The sequence below is a fragment of the Sitophilus oryzae genome, unplaced genomic scaffold (genome assembly GCF_002938485.1).
Source record: "Sitophilus oryzae breed Bouriz unplaced genomic scaffold, Soryzae_2.0 scaffold_810_pilon_pilon, whole genome shotgun sequence".
Lineage (NCBI taxonomy): Eukaryota > Metazoa > Arthropoda > Insecta > Coleoptera > Curculionidae > Sitophilus > Sitophilus oryzae.
Genome location: NW_022147429.1, coordinates 4354077 through 4373179, shown reverse-complemented (window position 1 = coordinate 4373179; position 19103 = coordinate 4354077). Strand labels below are relative to the sequence as shown.

Here is a 19103-nt window from a genome sequence, read left to right as displayed (position 1 = left end):
TTTTACAGGAGAGCAAAAAAACGGTACAAAAAATATGTAACAAGTATATTCTTGCGTTAATATGCTAAAGAGATAACAATAATTTGTTGGGGAACGGTAAAACTTAATATTTCGATAAAAATTTGTTTCGGAGATATAAATTTAATCGGACCTTTTAAAAAAATTAATTTTATTTTTCAGAAACTATTTGAGACAGAGTTTACCAAAAATGTTTTTTTATATCTACTAGTGCGGGTAAATGAATTTGTAGATATAGTATGACTTTTTTTTAAAGTTTAGTTTCGGAGATATAAATTTAATCGGACCTTTTAAAAAAATAATTTTATTTTTCAGAAACTATTTGAGACAGTATTATTACTATTATTACAATTAATTATATAAAAATATGCATTAAACGTATTATTTAATGTAAAAAAAAACAAACATTATACAATGTCGTATTGACATATTAATAGTACGACACAGACCGAGCATCGGTGTACATCGGGCAAAAAAAATACCCGTTAAGTTTCTGTTCGTTCGTCAGTATGTGTTTTAGTGTTTTCGGTTGGAATCGCCATGAATGTTTGTAGGCATATGGATTAATATATGTTTTGGTGCCTGAAGAAGAGACAGTAAATTCGCGGAACGTCGCATAAACACTGTTTCCTTTCGAGCCTTCCCAAACACACACGATTATTTTTTCTACGTACTATCTACTGGGAACTAACAATAATCATAAAGTTATATTTTTTACGACTGTTGTTTCGATTACAGCGAGAGAAACATGTAGCGGGACATGTTCCATTACCACTATCGTTCTCCCTCACAACCTTTTTATATCCAGTCTATCGACTGTATATGTTGGTCGGTAGACAAATGCGGATTTATAAATGCCTTTACAACTCTGTCGTTTTAATACTCTATGTCTTGGGGCCTTGAAGTTCTATGATAGAAATTTAAGTATACTTACACCAAATCTTGCAGTCGTTTCTTAATCGTGGATAAATCCATAGGAATCTTAATAATCTTCTTATAGGTAGGAAACTGTTTGGTGTTAACCGGTAATAGGAACGGCCAGGCGTCATCGTGGCATTCGAGATCTTCAAGAATAAGTCTACACGGTGTCAGTTCTTTCATCAACTTCTTGTTGGCCTTCTCTTTTTCTTTTTTGGCGCAGGTGGACGGAGAACCAGCGTTAATCAAACCGCTGGTTAAACTCGAATTCGAAACATCGCTGTTCTGACTACAGTTCGTTGTCGGTACGTCATCGTTAGTCGTTACTGAACTATGAGACGGAGCCGGACTAAAATAAGGGGAATTATACAAGTACTCCAATAACTTTTTGTCATCAAGTCCTAGAAGCTAAAAAAACTTAAAAACGAATAGTTTACAAACACTATATCCTACTGAAATAGGGCTTGGGCAGTAACACTTGTTAATTTGTATTAAAACTGGTATATATTTTTGGCATCTTAAAGAGTGATGATCATTAAATAATTCATTAAAATTCGTACAATAGTAAAATCGTATTTTTGTCAATTTTGATCTACATTAGCGCATTATACTCGAAAATCCGGTGTTTTACCATAATTATTATGCTTATTGATTTTTATTGCAAAATTCACAATTCCCATAATAAAAATATATCTTAAAAATGAAGCAAACAATATGGCCAAATATTCTGACAAACAGTTATGAGCATTCAACAGGATAAGTAACAGAGGGCATCACTAAAGAATAATATTCTAGCGTATGTAATTTTGCGTTACTTTAATTTGTATTTTAAATTCATTTGGTATTTTTTACTTTTACTAAATTAGTCATTATTTAATATTCAAATTTATTATGTTGTATTGCTAAAAACATAAATGTAAATCTTAATAGGGTATTCTCTATCTCGCAGGGCACTCATCGCCGTCAGAATTTGTTTGTACTTTTATGGAAAGTGTGGTACTATTCATAAGTGACGTCAGAGGCGCCATTACTCTGAATTTGAAACATTACGTTTTGATTTTTTTTATAAAATTGAGATAAAAAACCAAAAAATACGAATAACAGAAAATTGCATGAAAATTGATTATTATTTATAATAGTAAAAATTTGCCAAAATACCGGATTTTATCTATCAAAACACACAAGGTACATAATAGTTTTCTACATACCTAAAATAATTCTTTGATAGTCATTTTTTATACACCAATATCACTGCATCGCGTTTCGATATCATTAGCCACTTAATGAACTATCATTAAAAGACATTTGCATTATCAGTTCCTGTATCAGTTTTTAAGAATCTTAAAATTATTTTATTAGACTTTCATGATTTTATTTTAACTGCATTTTTCAAACTTTACTAGCTTTCTAGATTTTGATAACAAAAAAGTTCTGTTACATAGTATTGAATATTAGTAGAGCCGATATTAAATTATACAATTAGTTTCAAAAACATGCTACACTGATGATATTTTAGAATAGATTCAATGTTATAACTTTATTTTATTGATTAAACTTAAAGTTATAGCTGGGTATCAATTAGTTATTACCAAAAGTTATGTTATTTATCAAACACAGTCACTGTAAAGTTAGTATTAATTAGTATATATTAAGACCATTTTAGAGAATGTATTTAGAGTATACTGGGTGCGTCTCAAAACTGACTCCCCCTATAACTTTTATTTTATCAGATAAAAACACAAGATTTGGTATGCCATAGTATATGACATAAATTAGGATTGATTGACGTATTCAATTCTTTTCTGTCACTTCCTGTTTCACCGGAAATGACTACAACTTCTGATTTTTAAATGACACCCTCGGTATATTTTTATTTTATTCGATAGAAAATGACATTCTGACTAGAATGACATATCATATGTCAACTTTTAGCATCTTCGCATATGGTTTATTTTTCCAAGGTTCCTTGATTAAAAATTAGTGGTTTTTAACACAGTTATGGTTACTACACACAGCCACACTCTAGATTGAAATTTAAAATACGATTTTTTAAAGCAAGAATTGAACGAGGTTGACATACGGTATGTCATTCTATTCAGAGTGTAATTTTCTATCAAATAAAGTAAAAAAACCGCGGGTGCCATTTAATAATCAAAAGTTGTAATTATTTCCGGTGAAACAAGAAGCGACCGAAAACAATTGGATACGTCAATCAATCCTAATTTATGTCATATATTAACATACCAAATATGTTTCTTTTTATCTGAAAAAAAATTATAGGGGTGAGCCACTTTTGAGACGCACCCGGTATAGTAATGCAATAAAACAATAACTTTGCATTTGATTTTGTAGCCTAATTCCAATAATACCTAACACATTTATTATATACACATATACATCAGTAAATAGTACTTAAAACGACCAATATTTAGTTTTTTTTATAAAATAACTAAAATTATCCAGCTACATACAAGCCTACTTCCAACTAGGTTAATATATTACAACTTATGTTGTAATTAATGATGTAAGTATGACATTTATAGATTGTTAAACGATCACTAAACACAATGAAAAAAAAAATTAAATATTTAAAAAAGTTTATTTTCACAATAATTGTCACAAGCATACAAAACTCAAATGAATATCAAACTTTACCTAGCGGGTGGCTGTTCAGGTGCCGATTCGTTTTCTTTTGTAGGTTTAGTGTGATTTTTCTTCACTGGCTTTTTCTGAGGTTTCTTAGAAAAACAGTTTGTGCAGTACCATTTACCGCGCGGAACTTTATGTATCTGTGGCTGGATACAATCGGTGTGATAAGCCCTAGGGCACAACTCGCAGACGAGTAGTCTGGTACCAGTGGTGGACATTTTTCGACCGCATACTATGCAATTTCGGTCGCCAGTTGCTTTGTTCATACATTCGTGGCAGTACCTGATAACGAATAAATCACAAGTTCCATAATACAAAAAGGTAAAAATTAAAAAAAATATTATAAAGGTATTTAACATATCAAGTAGTTTTCATTACTGTCCAGAGATAAAAAAAATATAAACACAGTAATGAAAACGTTTCTCTGAAGTTTCTATACTATTTTGTTTACAACCACATTATTAATCAAAAAGTAGGTACAATATTTTATTTTGACATGCTAATCGTAGTAAAACATAAATAATTTTGGTCAATTTGGATTTCTAGTTCGTGCCTTTGAATTTGTTAACAATGAAAGTCAAAATGTAGTCAGAAATTGATGATAACAAAATTTATTTTAACATTATTATCCACCAAAATTAAAAAAACCGCACAAAGAACCACGACTAAAGAAAAAAGTAAAGTAGATAATGACTTACGAAATTCAAATAAATATAAGTGAATTTAACTAGTTAAATTATGTGTCATATTTTAACTGTCATCTGAAATCGGTTACCGGCATTTTTTACAACTAATGAAACTTACCAATCTCCCTCAGGAATATTTTCCATTTTGGGTTTAAAACAATATGTGTGATATCCCCTGTCACAACTGTCGCACAGGAGAAGTTTATCTTCATTATCTCCACTATGGCAAAATTGGCAGTTCTAAAAATAGAAAATCAATATGATTTACTAAATAAAAAACTTCTCTGCTGAAAGAGTTATTTTTTGAATAAAAACTGTGTGTTCCTAAAGTTTTTCAAAATTTTGTTTTGGTTAATAATAATTAAAAGTATTCTACATAACTCCTTCAACATTAAATCAATGTAAATAATATAATCACTACTACTCTACAAAGAATATACCTTTTAACTATTAACAATGAAACTATCCCATACACCTAACAAAAGAACCAGTGAAATGAAACTCTAAATAAAGTCGAAAATTTGAATGATGTGATGTAGTATATGATCGAAGAAAACAAGGTCAAGTTGGCTCGAAAATCACGATAGATAACTTTCCTCATATAATTTTACATATAAAATGACAGTAAACTTAAGTTCCAAGCCAACTCTGACGCCGTTTTTTTTCGTTCGTATAGTATAGGTGAAACGGAATTGCAAGCAATTAATAGTGCAGTTTTGAAGCATAACAATTTTGTAATATTTCATTAGTAACATAAATGTTCTCATGCCATATAATTAATTATTTGTCATTTCAAAATTAATATCGATTTTCATTTGTTGTTGGGGAAGTAACATATAATGAAAAACGGCGTGACGCATGTTGACATTCGATGTATATTTTTACTTATAAAATGAGAGCGATCGTTATTTCCAAGCCAAAATGCCGTTTTTTCGATCATATTTAATATAAAGAATATAAATTAATAAAATTAGATAAATATATGTTTATCAGGCTATAGTCTGTGAAGCGAATAACTTTGAATGACAGTTCCCGCGGGCTTTTCTAGTGTTAATTTTATTAGGTTAGCAACTTGCGGCCCTGCTGACGCAATGCCGTCTCTAATAGAACAGCCTCACTTGACTATGGCTGAAATAGCACTACATAGTCAATGTAGATAGTTTTAGTGTTAAGAATAATAATTTTAAAAAATACGTGGTCATCTTTTTACAAGTTTATATTAGTTTATTAATTGCAGTAAACATTATGTGGTGTGTGGTGTGAATATTTTATATGTAATTTTTTGGATTATATTCGACACTATTTTTTTCATATGACACAACACTGACGAAGGCTATAATGTTACCCGAAACGTTTTTTTAAACCAAATAAAAATAATGAAAAACCAAATGAAAACTTAATCAGCGTTTTCCCGAACCTAAATCCCAAGAAAATCAAAATTTTAGAATAATTTTACATATAAAATGACAGCGATCTTTATTTCATAGGCATCGCTGACGCCTTTTTTTTCTATGATATTGTATTATTTACAAATATAATTTGTGAATGCAAATAATAATACATCACTATTAGTAGATATTGAATGTTTTTTGTTAAATTAGATCGATTTTCAAACCCCAAAATTTAAAATATATTTTACATTTTATCCATTATCTGATGTACCTATTCATTATTTGTATATTGTAAAACATTTGCTGCATTTGTGTGGTTCATAATTTATTTGCCAAAGTATTTATTACTATAAATAGGTATATGTATTGTATTTATTAACTGTATATTATGTATATTTCATGTAAACTATATCATTTTTAAAATACAATGTTTATGAATGAACATGTATCAATAACAATGTATCATGAATAGATGTTTTCCATGTATTCTACAACATATTTATTAATCCGTAGTATCTAACTAGCGTGACGTCATCAATCTCGCTCCGAGGCTGTTCTATTAGAGACGGCATTGGTCTGATATTTAGAAACGTCAAAAGCTGATGACATTTTACTTTTGGCAATTATGACATTTTGTGTTGATTTTTGCAAGAAGAGGAGGAACTGTCACTTGTTTTATCATTTTCCTTTTCTATATCACGAAAGTAAAAAGAGTTACCTATCTGATTCGTTCAGGTACTCAGTTTAAAGAATATCAGTAACTTTTTTGATAGAGGGATTTTATATTTGCCATGTTGGTAAAAAATAACGGTCAAAATTCAAAGTTATTCATTTTATAGACTATATAAACGATTGAGGGTGCATCCACACTATCCTAGAAACGACGTATCGGCGTAACGACCTTGAATAGATTTCCAGTAATACTATTGGCTGAAATTCTTGACAGATGAATTTGACAGATAAAATTTCTGACAGATGAATTTTTCAGCCAATAGAATTACTAGAAATCTATTCAAGGTTTATGCCGTTTCTAGGATAGTGTGGATGCACCCTGACAACTAAAGTAGAAATAATAATAAAATACTCTCACATCTGATCAAACGTTCTTCTTCTTAGAGTCTCATGCTTTATACAGAGCATAGGCGACACATATACTTATGATAGGTGTAATTTGTAGTTTTTCATAAAAACACGGGACCTAAATTTGATCGTCGAATCCAAACAGTATTATTTGTGGATTTTAAGGCTACCTTCACACTGAGCAACTTTTGTCACTCGACTGTGAATATGACGGTCGAGCCTAATTTGTTCCGATACAGCTGCCGACTCGACGCATACACTCAGTTGTTCGCCCCTAATCTATGGTTCATAAAAACCAAACTTCCAATTCCGCAACTGCGCGCCGCTTAGTATGAACGGTAAATGAAAATAAGAAAATACAATGCTAAGGAACGCCATTAGTAAACAAAGCTGATAGGTCCGCGCCACTTGTGTTCTGACAGTTAAAATAATGTGCCGAGCAGGCAAACTAGCGCCGCTTCAAACCGAGTCGCCACGCGTGTATACTTCATTTATAATATATAAAACCATACGTCGAGCCGGCCATCAAGTCGACAATAGTCGGCCAGTGTGAACAAATCCTAGATAAACAGAGGAACCGTATCAGCTAAGGATTGAACTGGGTATACTCGGTCAGGAGCAGACACTATTGCCTCTGAGCCACGGCCAGTCAGAATCAATCACGACTCTTTGGAATCCGAAAAAAAACGTCCCAACAACTGTAAAAATGAAAATCGGCATAAAAGGCATGCACTATGTAGAGTAGCGTAAGGTCAAGCGGCACAAGCACCCACACTGAGCTTGCTGTTATATTTGCGGGCGTTCTGTATGCTAAATTCTGCAGGTTCGCTCACAGCTTTCATGATGCTTTTGTCCCAGGCGATCGACGATTCCAAGGAGTAGAGGCACATAGCCAATTGGGCAGACGTAGAGGCCCTGTTCACTGCTTCGCGCCACACTCCAAGGCCTTTGGGTATATCGTCGGGTGGTGGAACTTGTTGAGATATAACGGGGGTACTTGTGGCCGATTCGACGGTTGTAGATTGGAAACTAGAGTCCTGACTGCTGCCTGTACTCGAACGGATATTAGTGCTAGAATTAAAAAAAAATGGATTGAATTCAGTGAATATAAGTTATAGTGGCAAGGAAACAAGAGGAAATTGACAAGTTACATCAGCAAAACTAAATATACACATATAGAGCTTTCATATTGATCTTCCTTGTAAGATGTCACAGCACAGTTTCACATTGTGTCTTAATATAAAAAGTGGAATATCTCAGACAGGAATAATAAAGGGTAAGCCTTACATAAGAGCAAATTTTCAGGGCTCGTAGACCTCGGTAAAAGCAACATATTTTCTCTTTTCCGTTTTTCAAATAAATGCAAAAATAACTGAGTTATTTAAGTTTTATTTTTAAAAAATTTAGCCACTGAATTATTTAATTCGGATTAATTTAATCTACTAACGATGGTTGCCACAATTTCAAGATAATATAGTTTCTAAATGAAAATTTAAAAATTTCACCTAAATGAAATTCAAGCCCTTTTTCGGTGAAGTATTTAAGGCGCGACGAACGCTACAATCAAGGATTTTTCCGTGTACCACTCTAATAATAACTGCTCCTAACTGCTCCCGACGACCACCATACCTACCGCCACAGCCCTGCACAGTCCGTATTATTTCATCATATAAACTCAATAGGGTGACGCCCGAGAAAACCTTAAGGCGTCAGTAACGCTCTCCAGAAAAAAAGAGCGTTACAAATTTGGCGCCCGAGAAGGGTCTTCACAAATTGAAGTAGGTACCGTTCAAAAGAAGGAACAACCGGGTAGAGCTACTTTAAAACGACAGACGGTGAAAGCAAGTCCCAGATTTGATAATGTAGAAAAAGGAGGAGATTCCTGGTACAACCAGCAATACCGACACTACTGAAACAGGACCATTTTGCAGCACACTTATACCGTTAACCGGTGCAGAAAGTGTCGAATCTGATCTGAGAACCGGATGGATATATTTACTTAAGAAACCCGAATTGACAGCCCATTTAATACGATTTGGGTTAAGTACTACCGGAACCGTTGAAGAGAAGCTCAGATAGATTGTTAAATTTATTCGAGAGGGACAAGCCAGCCCTCAATTGACAATGCAACCGTTCGAGGGTATTACTTTTTTAATGATCTTTGTCAGTAGCACTGTTATCCCACACAAGCACACAATTAATAAAAAAAGCTTACTTCTGATATTTAAATAGGATATTACGCTATTAAATTATTATTGATTTTATTCTTAACGTGCAAGTCCTGCCTTATCTGTCCACAACACAGAACATGGAAATCAATATCTTCCCTTTTCTTTATATCAACTTAAATACCCTTTGAGCTTCCCCTAGGAGATGCAAGACCTTGTCGTTGGTGGGAAAGCTGCTGGTCAGGTGCTGAGGGGAATTCCCCTAGCGCTTGGCTTGGTCTAACAAGCATCTCACTCGTCGTCTTGTCCCTGGCTGTAGTGTCGTGGTCAGGGAATTGCACCAAGATATATAACGATACCGGACGGGGCTACCCTTGTCCGTCATACCAGGCACCCTCTACTTACTGTGGTCATGTCTCGCGGGTAGAGGGTGTGGGGGGTTTTGGCTTAACCGCCTGGACCAAGAGGAGACAACCTCACCAAAAACTTAAATTCCACGATGACGGGACCAGGTCCAAGGGAAGCGTGGCTAGATAGAGGATTAGCCATTACTGGCCTCAACCTTGGGGCATCAGGGGGCACCCCATTGTATTTACCCCTTACTTTTGCATGCGGAGCTCTGTAGAAGGGAACCGACTATCCCTAGCGACTCGTAGGAACACTATGAGATTTAGTATTAAAAACACCACCGGTGAATCTGTGGGGAAGTCCCCTAGCGACACAGAACATTACAAATGAAACTTCCATGGGACCAAATCCAAAGGAAACTACAGGATACACTTAAAAGAAGATAGAATACAGGATGACACTTGCTTGTGATCATCCTCCACAAGTGGCACACAAGCTACTACCTTCTCCAGCAAGGGTCGGGAGCCTATCTCTAGACCCAATAAGCGACATAAGCTACCGTTTCGTCTACCCGGCCTGGGTCAACCAGGCGGGCTAGACGATCCTCTGAGAGTTGATCTTAGCGGGGTAGAAGCACGGAGATACCTCCGATTGCTCCTCGAAGGACTTGCTCCAGAGGAAGCAAAAGCGAAAGCACTCCTCCGAAAAGGGGAGAGTAAAGAAACCAAGAAACAACCTGACTCATCTCCATCAAAGGGCAAGAGAGGGAGCGAAAACCTCTCACCTCTTCTCCGGCATGGAGAGAAAAAAGCCAGGATGGAAAGCCGTCCAACACCTGGAGGCAAGCAGGGACGTATCACCAGCTTTGCCGCTATTGCTGGAAAAGTGAAAATGGCGGTGCTGCCAAAGGATTTCCCAGAGGTTGCTCTGACCACCGACCAGCAAACGTCTCTAGAAGAGGCTATCCTGGACGAAGTACTGGCGATCGGATCGCAACGCAACGATCTACAAAATGTGGGTCAGCTGCGTTTTGCGGGGATACACTTTCGGGTGGGCATGATCCTCATAGATTGTGTATCTCAAGAATAGGCGAATTGGTTGGTGGAAATCCCACCTAAGCTTAAAAATTGGCAAGGGCCGGAACTGGTTGCAGTGAAGGGAGAAAAAATCCATAACGGTCTTTCTGCCGAGGAGCAAAGGGAAAGACACCACCTACCTGCTGAGGCTTATATCAGAACTTCAATTTAAGGACATCGAGTTGGCGAGTCATCAACTCGAGGGAGGAGGATCATGGTCCAGTCCTCACAATAGGAATTGACCTCAAATCCAAGGAGGCAACAGAGAAAGAGGGACATATCCTATATTATAAATACGGGACAACACCGGTATCAGGTCTAAGGAGTGACCAAGTTAAAGAGGTGGAGAAAATGGAGACAGATCCTCCAGCCTCCACCTCACGGGTTTCTCAGCCGGAGGCAAGCTCCTCGACTGTGAAGAGCGGCACGGAGAGCCAAACTCCAACCGTCCGTGGAAGGGTGTGTACCCTCGGAGGAAGAACTGTTGTCAGAGGAGGATGGGAAATACCCTGTCGCTTCTACAACAGGGGTATGATGGGTTATAGATTGTGTGATGACTCAAGGAAGGGAGGGCACAATAGATCTTTAAGGTCGCAGTGATTAACCCCCCCCCCCCTCTTACTCATTCTACATTCTACCCTTTGAAAACCCTCGCGGGTTACCTGCTTTGCGGTGGGGGCGCTGTTAGACGGTAGGGCTGGGCCGATGTGTTTAAACCAAAATACCTAGCGGCAACCATTCATGGTCTGAAAGAGTGTAAATGAAATAACGTGGCTCGATACAGTTTGTTTATACTTATATTTTTACATCGTTGCATGTTGTTGAAACGTAGTTTTTCCATTATGGTATGCAATAATTATAACCATAGATCTTTAATAAGATTGTCCCTCTCTATAATATAATAAGATATTATAACGCCAAAACGGACAATGAATAACTTCTATTTGTAAACTATTTTAATTTTAAAATGAACAAAGAAGAGTTTCTAATTTTGATAAGCTCATTATTTTCTTATTTGAAAAATTGCAATACCGCAAGGAGATACAAACCCTCAGAAAACTAAACATTGGATAGAGATCGGCTTGTGTCTTAAAATCAACGCCCAAAAGGCCACTTAAAATCGAGCACAAACAATTTGTTACCCTCAAAACACACGTTTTATGTGGTCGTTATTACAGGTATTAACTAGAGATGTTATAATGTATACTAAAATCGAAAGTTTAGTTCTCGTTATTTCTAATTAAACTTGAAAACGGTTAAAGGGGTATTTTTTTAGAATTACTTATTATGTTAATACGGAAATAAATAAATTAATCATAATGGCGTGTTAATACTAGTATTTCTTCACTTTACAATTTATTTTATATTTATTTTGTTTATACCTTTTCTGAAAGTATGTATCATCCCTTTCAGCCATTTTTTACTTGTAAGTGGCAATTTCTCGTATGAATAATTAGAAATATAGGTCGTGTCGGAAGTGGCAATATTGCATCCCTTTTAGTGCCGTAACCATGGTAGTAGTAGATCAGTTTTAGAGTGTGCAAAGTTTTATAAAAATCCATTTAGTGGACGCAGTTGAAAAATAGTTTGCAAATTTCGAAACGGATAACTTACATATACATTGCAAGTTATATCAAAATAGGCGAAAAATATTTATTAACAAATGTCACATAAATAATGTAAATAAATCGACGCAATATGTTTAGAATATAGCATACTGGTTGTATTATGTGGTATTGTGCTATCTACTTACTTGACACCTAAAGGTGGTTTCAAATACCGCCTCTCAATATTAATTTCCAACGAAGAGAGCTTATTTTTTATTATATTCACGACTTCTCCGTAAGGAATATCGTCAGTGTCCCGTTCGGGAATTTTCCAACCCTTAACCTGCATACTCGCGCTTGCAACTTTGTCTTCCAATGCTTCAACCTAATGTAATTTTATTTAGTTTCAACAGATGTAAAAAGCGATGTTATTTAACATACCTGTTCTAGCAGAAACATATCTACCCTGTGTGCAATGACCTTGCTCCATGAACCGGGTACATCCGGCATAGGAATATCTCCGACTACGAAGTTTATATTTTCGATATTTTCACCACTTAATTTCGTCAGTTCGTCGCAACCCTCTTCAATTACTAATTTTCCCTTGTTGTACATCTGCTGCATATTGATTACAAAACTTCTTTTTAATTCTCGTTCTCTTACACCTCGAACGTGAAGATTTTCTAGCACTTCCCGTAGTTGTTCCAAAGTTTTAATTCGCCACCAGCCGTACCGCTGGTCGAAAGGTACGGGTTTCTTCTCAAACGACGAAGGCATACCGTGCTTTCTAATAAGCTCTAACTGAACGCTTTCTTCAGACGTCATTTGGAGCGGAGCAGGACTTTCACAGTTATGATGTAAGTTCATCCCGCTGTTCGAACAAGGCGGTGGGAAAACAGGTATTTTTAACTCGGTAATATCTTTTGTGCAGGCGCCTACGTTACCGTTATCCCACTTATTCCCGGCCGTTAGATGTACTTCGTCGCACGTGGAGCCATCTTTATGTAAAATACTGAACCATTTGAATTCGTCGTTTTCTTCCAGTTCCGTCTTTATCTCAGATTTAATTTCCTGCTTTAGTTCTTTCAAAATTTCGTTTTTAAGTTCCTCCTTCACCTCTGCCTTTACTTCGGCTTTCAGATCTTCCTCGGTTCTATTTTCCCGCTCCATGCATTGGCCTAACCTTTCGAATAAATTAAATTTCCTATTAGAAATAGAATCACTGTCGTCTAGATTTTTCGCATCATTGATATCAGATTGTAATTGAGATTCTGTAAGTTTTTCTTCTTTGCACGCCTCTATTCTCTCTTCTAAACTTTGTACTATGTTCTCAACGCTCTTATTTAACTCTGCTAAGTTATGTGTTTCTGTTATTTCACCGTTCTCTAATCTATTCGGCGTCTTCCTGTGCTCACTTTCGTTATTATTAGTCTGAGGTTTAATTATGGCAATGTTAGATTCTTTATCAGTGTCAGATCCCCCAACTATACTGCTAACTTCCTTGTCGTCGGCGTGGTCATCAATTTTCTCCACCTTCTCAATCACACTATGAAGTTCATTCAGGTTTCTAATACCGTTACTTAAGTTCTCTACTTGATCGTTTTTGGATTGTTCTTCAAACTCTTCAGGTTCGGCCGACTCCATTGCTTCTACAAAAATTCCACCAGAACGCGGGAGAGACCAGTATCTTCTAAAATACCTATCTTCTCCAAAAGTGACTGCTCGCAATTGTGACATGGACGTATTTATAGTTTGCAGATGGTTTTCGGATGTTTGGGAGAGTTTTTCTAATTTTTTGGCTAGTTCCTCGCCCGATAACTTAGCATCTTCTTCCTCTTCTGGTTGAGTACCGACACTTTCATTGTCGCTCATCTCATGCTCCTCATCTTCCAATAAGTCGTCTTTATGTAACAAATGAGGTGAATCGAGAGCACCTTCTTCCATCTCGCTTTTGTTGTGAGATTTTTCCAATGCTTCAGTTCTCAATTTCTTACTATGAACAACTTTTAGCTTCCTAATTTTCTGGTCTAAAAGCCATTTCTCTTTTTTATGCTGAATCATATTTTCTAAAGAATTTTCGATTTGTCTAGTAACAGCTTTATTTTGTAATAACTCGTTACAGATGAAAGCGAGAATAGCGGCTTTATCAGTTGGAGACAAAGCTATAAAGGGTTTGTCCTTTAATAAGTCTGACATTTTGTAAGTGGGATTTTCATGTAACAACTCGTAGTAATGGGAATTTTTTCCAGCTACTGTTTGTTGCATTTCGTCTTCAGTTTGATGATGATCCGCTATCCTTTTTTCTCTATCCCTCTCAAAATGCACTCCAGTCAGTGCTTTAACTTCACCCGTCGCATTTGCGTACAAGTATATTCTCAGAATCTCAGATAAATTGACGTGGGTAATATCAGCTTGGCGTAAACTTTGACCTAGGATCGTGGTATGTCTGGCAGGATTGGGAATACCAGGATCTTCGATGGCACAAACTAAAAGGTGTGTTATTACCGAGAACAGTTCTTCTTCTGCCTCATATGAATGATCGTTGGGCACCAACGCTTGTTGTATTGAATCCAAGGTTGGCAACGAGTCCATGTCAAAACCCAAAGTTTCACCGAAATTATGCAAAAACTCGAAGATCATTAATGTGTCGGCAAATGCTTTTCCGGAGAGCTTTAGTCCATGTATTCGCTCATATGTTGGTAACGGTTTTTGATTTAATTCCAGATCTTCACAAGGCTTCCTTAGTTCAGTCAGTATCTCTAGATCTACCCGTCTTTGTTCCAGTTTCTTTTCTTTATTAGCCTGTTTCTCAGCTAAAAGTTGCTGCTTCCTTTTTTCTTTTTCTTCAAGTTTTCGACGACTTTCCATTGCCTTTATTAAAGCCAGGTGTTGTCGACGCCTCTCCTTTTCCTAATAAATAAAAGAAAGATAACACTAGAGTATAATAAAAAGTTTCTAATACATGCTATTAATACAACTTTTTATTGGCATTAAAAAATAAAACTTAATTATGCAAAAATATCGTTTTAATGTGTGTATTTTAGGTGTACTTGTTTACAGAAATTAATCCAGTAATTAGGAGTTAGGAAAGAACTTAATAACTAAAATAAATCCCTTTCTTGTTAATAGTAATTAGTAAGCCGGAATGTAACAAATAATTTTGAATCAGCCACTATGCCGTGAACCAAACAAAAAGTAATACATAAGAAGCCACCGCCACCCTGAATTTAACAAAAATTAAACATGTTAAGAGGGTTATGCAAATTATATTAAAGAAGCCCGAATAATATTGTTAATATGCAAAAAGAAACACAGCAAATAGACAATGACACTCAGAAGTATTTCATACCAACTCAACAGTGTACAGCATTTCTCGTTGTTTATTGATCTCCTGTATGTAAATCTAGGAAGAGAAAAAACTGCATAACAGTATATACAAAAGCTAATAGAATACAAATATGCAGACATATACGTGTGGCAACGTCAAGATTTTATATAAATCAAAACATCTGTGGTTATTTAAGATACGTTAATATTCATTAAATTGTTATTTAATGAACTGAATTCAAAATTAATATAAGTTACGTTATTATTAAGATACTCAATAATACAACTGAAAGTTTTAATATCTACGCACTTTAAAAGTTTGAATGATTTGATGAAAATAATGACAGTGATACACCTTAATTATCAAATGTATAAACCAGGAGTTCAAACATAAATGATAAGAGCAATATTAAATTGAAATTCAAAAAATATTTTTGAAATAAATAATTGGAGGCTTACATAATGAGTGCTTATAACATTTACATCCAACTTTCATGATTTTTGTACAGTAAATACACAAAAATTATCTATAACGTAACATTTATAAACTTACTTGTTCTTTTAGCATAGCGGCTTGCTGTCTTTTCAATTCTCTCTCCTGCAATTATAAAAAGTTTTACTTAAATATGAATGAGTACAGCATATATTTGAAAATATCTTTGTATTGTTTGACGGCGCATTTAAGGAACATAGTTTAGGTAAGTTAGAATAACGAAAATTATAGTTTATTAAATGGCAAACACAAAAAAATACGTCAGGCGAAGGGTTTACGGCTATTTCCCTGCTGCGCAACCTATGACATTTGCAAAAAAAAATATCTCAATGTCTAAAACATATTTTCGAGGTATTAATTATTAAATATATGATTTTTGTGTGGGATGATCAGGTTATACTTTAAAACCCAAAAAATTGGCGCCGGGAGGCACGTATAGTAAAATGGCACCATACTAGTAATAGGCACCATACTAAAATATGTTAATATCTCGAAAACTGCGACTTTGACTGATTTTGATGTTATTACAAATTTTGTTGCAAATATTATTCCTAATCTTAATTTGAAAACCGCGTTTCGCTAGCTACTGTTTTATTATTTTTAATTTTTAACCCCATCCCATACCCCCTTACCGACCCCCCACCCCCATCAAAAAGTAAGCCAGATTCTCGGGTGCCACAGTATTTTTGTGCCAAATTTGGTTAAAATTAGTTCAGCGGTTTTTGAGTTATCGTGTTACAGACGGCAGAGAGACAGAGAGACAGACAGACACCACGAAAGTATTTTGTATTTAGGTCATTTATGACCCAAATAACTCATTTTGAGTAAAATTAAAAAAAAAAATTTGCCGATCCTAATAGCCTACCATACCTATTGGTATGGTCGGCTAAAAATAATCTGAAATGCTTGGTTCTGGGTTAAATAGATGCTAAAATTTAAGATCAAACAAATTTCAAGTTGCCTAAAAGATATTTTTTGGATGTTTTACAAATGTCAAAGGTGCGCAGTAGCAAAATAACGGCAAATCGACTGACTTAGGATTCTGCGTTCGCCAGTTAATAAACTATATCCTCAGATGGTAGCTCTGCTGTAAAAAATGTCAAGTTGCCACATTTATTTATTTATTTCCTAACTGATTGTTATTCGTTTTGACACTTTAGTTTTGTATTACGCGTTTGTGGTTTAAATAAATAGTATTGTGATACTGACAGATAAAACGTTATATATGTAGACGGGGGTTTATTGATATTTGAATTATAAATCATAATGCTTCCAAAGTTTGTTAATGAAAATAAAATCTAACATATATAAGATTAATAAAATAAATGTAAAAAATTATATAAAAAATCAAGATAAAAATGAAAAATTGGAATTTAAAAAATAATTTGAAACAAAATTATAGTCTCCTACCTGTTGTTTCCGGTGTTGCTCTTCTTGTTTTTGTTTCTCTAACTCTTCTTGGCGTTTCCTTTTAGCCTGTCAAATGTAATAAAATATAAAATATTATTCGGCTCCTAAATCATTTAAATCTCCACAATAATTTAAATAGTTATAAACATGTCTAAATTTTAAACAGAGTATTAAAAAAAATATTAAAATGGGTAAAAATGTACCTCTAATAGCTGTTGAGATCTAGCTTCCCGTTCTCTTCGTGCGGCTTCTTGGCGTTCATTTCTTTCTAACTCCTTTGTTAGCCTTTGTTGTTCTCTGTCTAGGCGAGCCGCCGCACGAGCAGCCTGCTGTTTCTTGGCCATTTCTATTCGTTGTTCTACAGGTAAACTTGTTCGCATTGCTGCTCTCAGTTCTTCAAGTCTAAATAGATTTTACGAATTATTTGATTTATTCCTTAGAACATTTTGATGCATAAAATATAGTTTACAGAACGCCTTAGTCATACAAAAGCAACAGTAAGCGTCGGCTCCTGAAATATCTCTTTCAATTGTTTAACCTTGAAGTTACATATTTTGACAATTAAACGCACTTTTACATTAAAAAATGGAGAAAATGTCAAGATTTTTTTACAGTCTAAAAATATTACAAAAAAACTAACAAAATTTGGTCCACGGAAAAATCCCCTTGTCGTTTTTGTATGGTTATTTAATTCTGTGACATAATCTGTCCAGTAAGAGAATACATGATTTCAACAGACGACACCCAGAATATGAGGGAATAACACTAACTAATGGCAATAGATAAATCTCTAAGATTAATCATGTCATTTTCTTAAAATACAAGCTTTAAATTTCTTTATAAATGTAAGTTTTACCTTTTTGTAACATCTTCTTCAGTCAAATAAATATATTCGTTGCCATCAGTCTGCATTTCTGGAGGTACTGGTTGTAAGTAATCGCCTATAATAACTCGACAACTAAACGTAAAGTTGTCTTTTGTCAGTTCTGTGCTTTTTTGGTATTCTAAGTACTGAAATAAAGTATACAAATATGTAACATTTACTGCTACCAAAATTTTTAGCAGGACAAAAACAAATAATTTATATACCTCATTACATTTAATATTGCTCTACTAATAGGTACACAATTATTCTTCTTAATTTGCTTAATAATGTAATTACTGTAAATAAATTAACAAATGCAATTTTTTTTATTAATAAACAAAGGTTTCTAAAATTATATTGTAAAATAACATGACAAAACAAATGGTTATATTATGAAATCGACATTTTGATTTTTAAAATGATATATGTAAATTATCGTAATCAGTTAAGAATAATATAATAATGCCAGCCACACACGTTACATTTGCACAAGTCTAGACGATTTGCACAAACTCGATTTTTTTCAGTTTAGCGAGTAAAATGTTCAATTAGCGGCTTAGCGCAAATTAGATTTGCGCAAGACTCGAAATAAAACTAACCTAACCTAACCAAACTTTCCTGAAACGCGCACAAGTCTAGATACTTGCGCAATGTTCTTCCTACACACGTTCCAGTATATGTACTTGCTCAAGTCTGGTTTGCGCAAGTACACTTGTACGTGTGTGGCTGGCATAAATAATTTAATTCTAGTATTTACCTGTGTAATATCGGACATTTGTTTAAATTTATTAGAAGAATCTGGAGCAGCGTAGGAGACGTCCCCCCTTATTCCTCCATTTTTAGTAACTCCTCTAATAACAGTTTCTCTTTTCCAGCCTACCAAAAAATACAAATCGTTAAGTACTCTCATTAAGTCTCATTAGTTATTGTAATCAATTTCTCCATGGTTTTTAGCTTAAGGGGTCTGAAGTTTATGTTATTGCGACCCATTTGTTAATGGTCTCACGCATTTTAACGCTGCGTTGGCACGATTTAGACAAAATGATTCAAAGTTTTAGCGCTATAATTTTACGCATCATTACTTGACAAACTAATAAACAAAAATTGCAGCAGAACAGCTACATACA

General features: G+C 34.8%; 1 protein-coding gene across 8 annotated transcripts in view; it reads right to left on the bottom strand.

Annotated features, from left to right (window-relative positions):
- The window catches only part of LOC115889103 (bromodomain adjacent to zinc finger domain protein 2B-like), a 160087-nt gene that overhangs the window by 8352 nt on the left and 132632 nt on the right, over positions 1-19103 (bottom strand). For 6 of the 8 annotated variants that reach the window (XM_030909020.1, XM_030909027.1, XM_030909021.1 and 3 more), the window contains 12 exons: positions 18734-18852; positions 17968-18122; positions 17315-17513; positions 17112-17177; positions 15762-15806; positions 15231-15284; positions 12323-14791; positions 12088-12266; positions 7516-7813; positions 4390-4511; positions 3592-3867; positions 953-1285 (listed from right to left, as the gene is read on the bottom strand). In XM_030909020.1, coding sequence (XP_030764880.1) covers positions 953-1285; positions 3592-3867; positions 4390-4511; positions 7516-7813; positions 12088-12266; positions 12323-14791; positions 15231-15284; positions 15762-15806; positions 17112-17177; positions 17315-17513; positions 17968-18122; positions 18734-18852 — 4315 coding nt within the window. The remainder of the gene's footprint in view (positions 1-952; positions 1286-3591; positions 3868-4389; positions 4512-7515; positions 7814-12087; positions 12267-12322; positions 14792-15230; positions 15285-15761; positions 15807-17111; positions 17178-17314; positions 17514-17967; positions 18123-18733; positions 18853-19103) is intronic. The other 2 variants (XM_030909028.1, XM_030909026.1) reach the window with 2 other exon arrangements.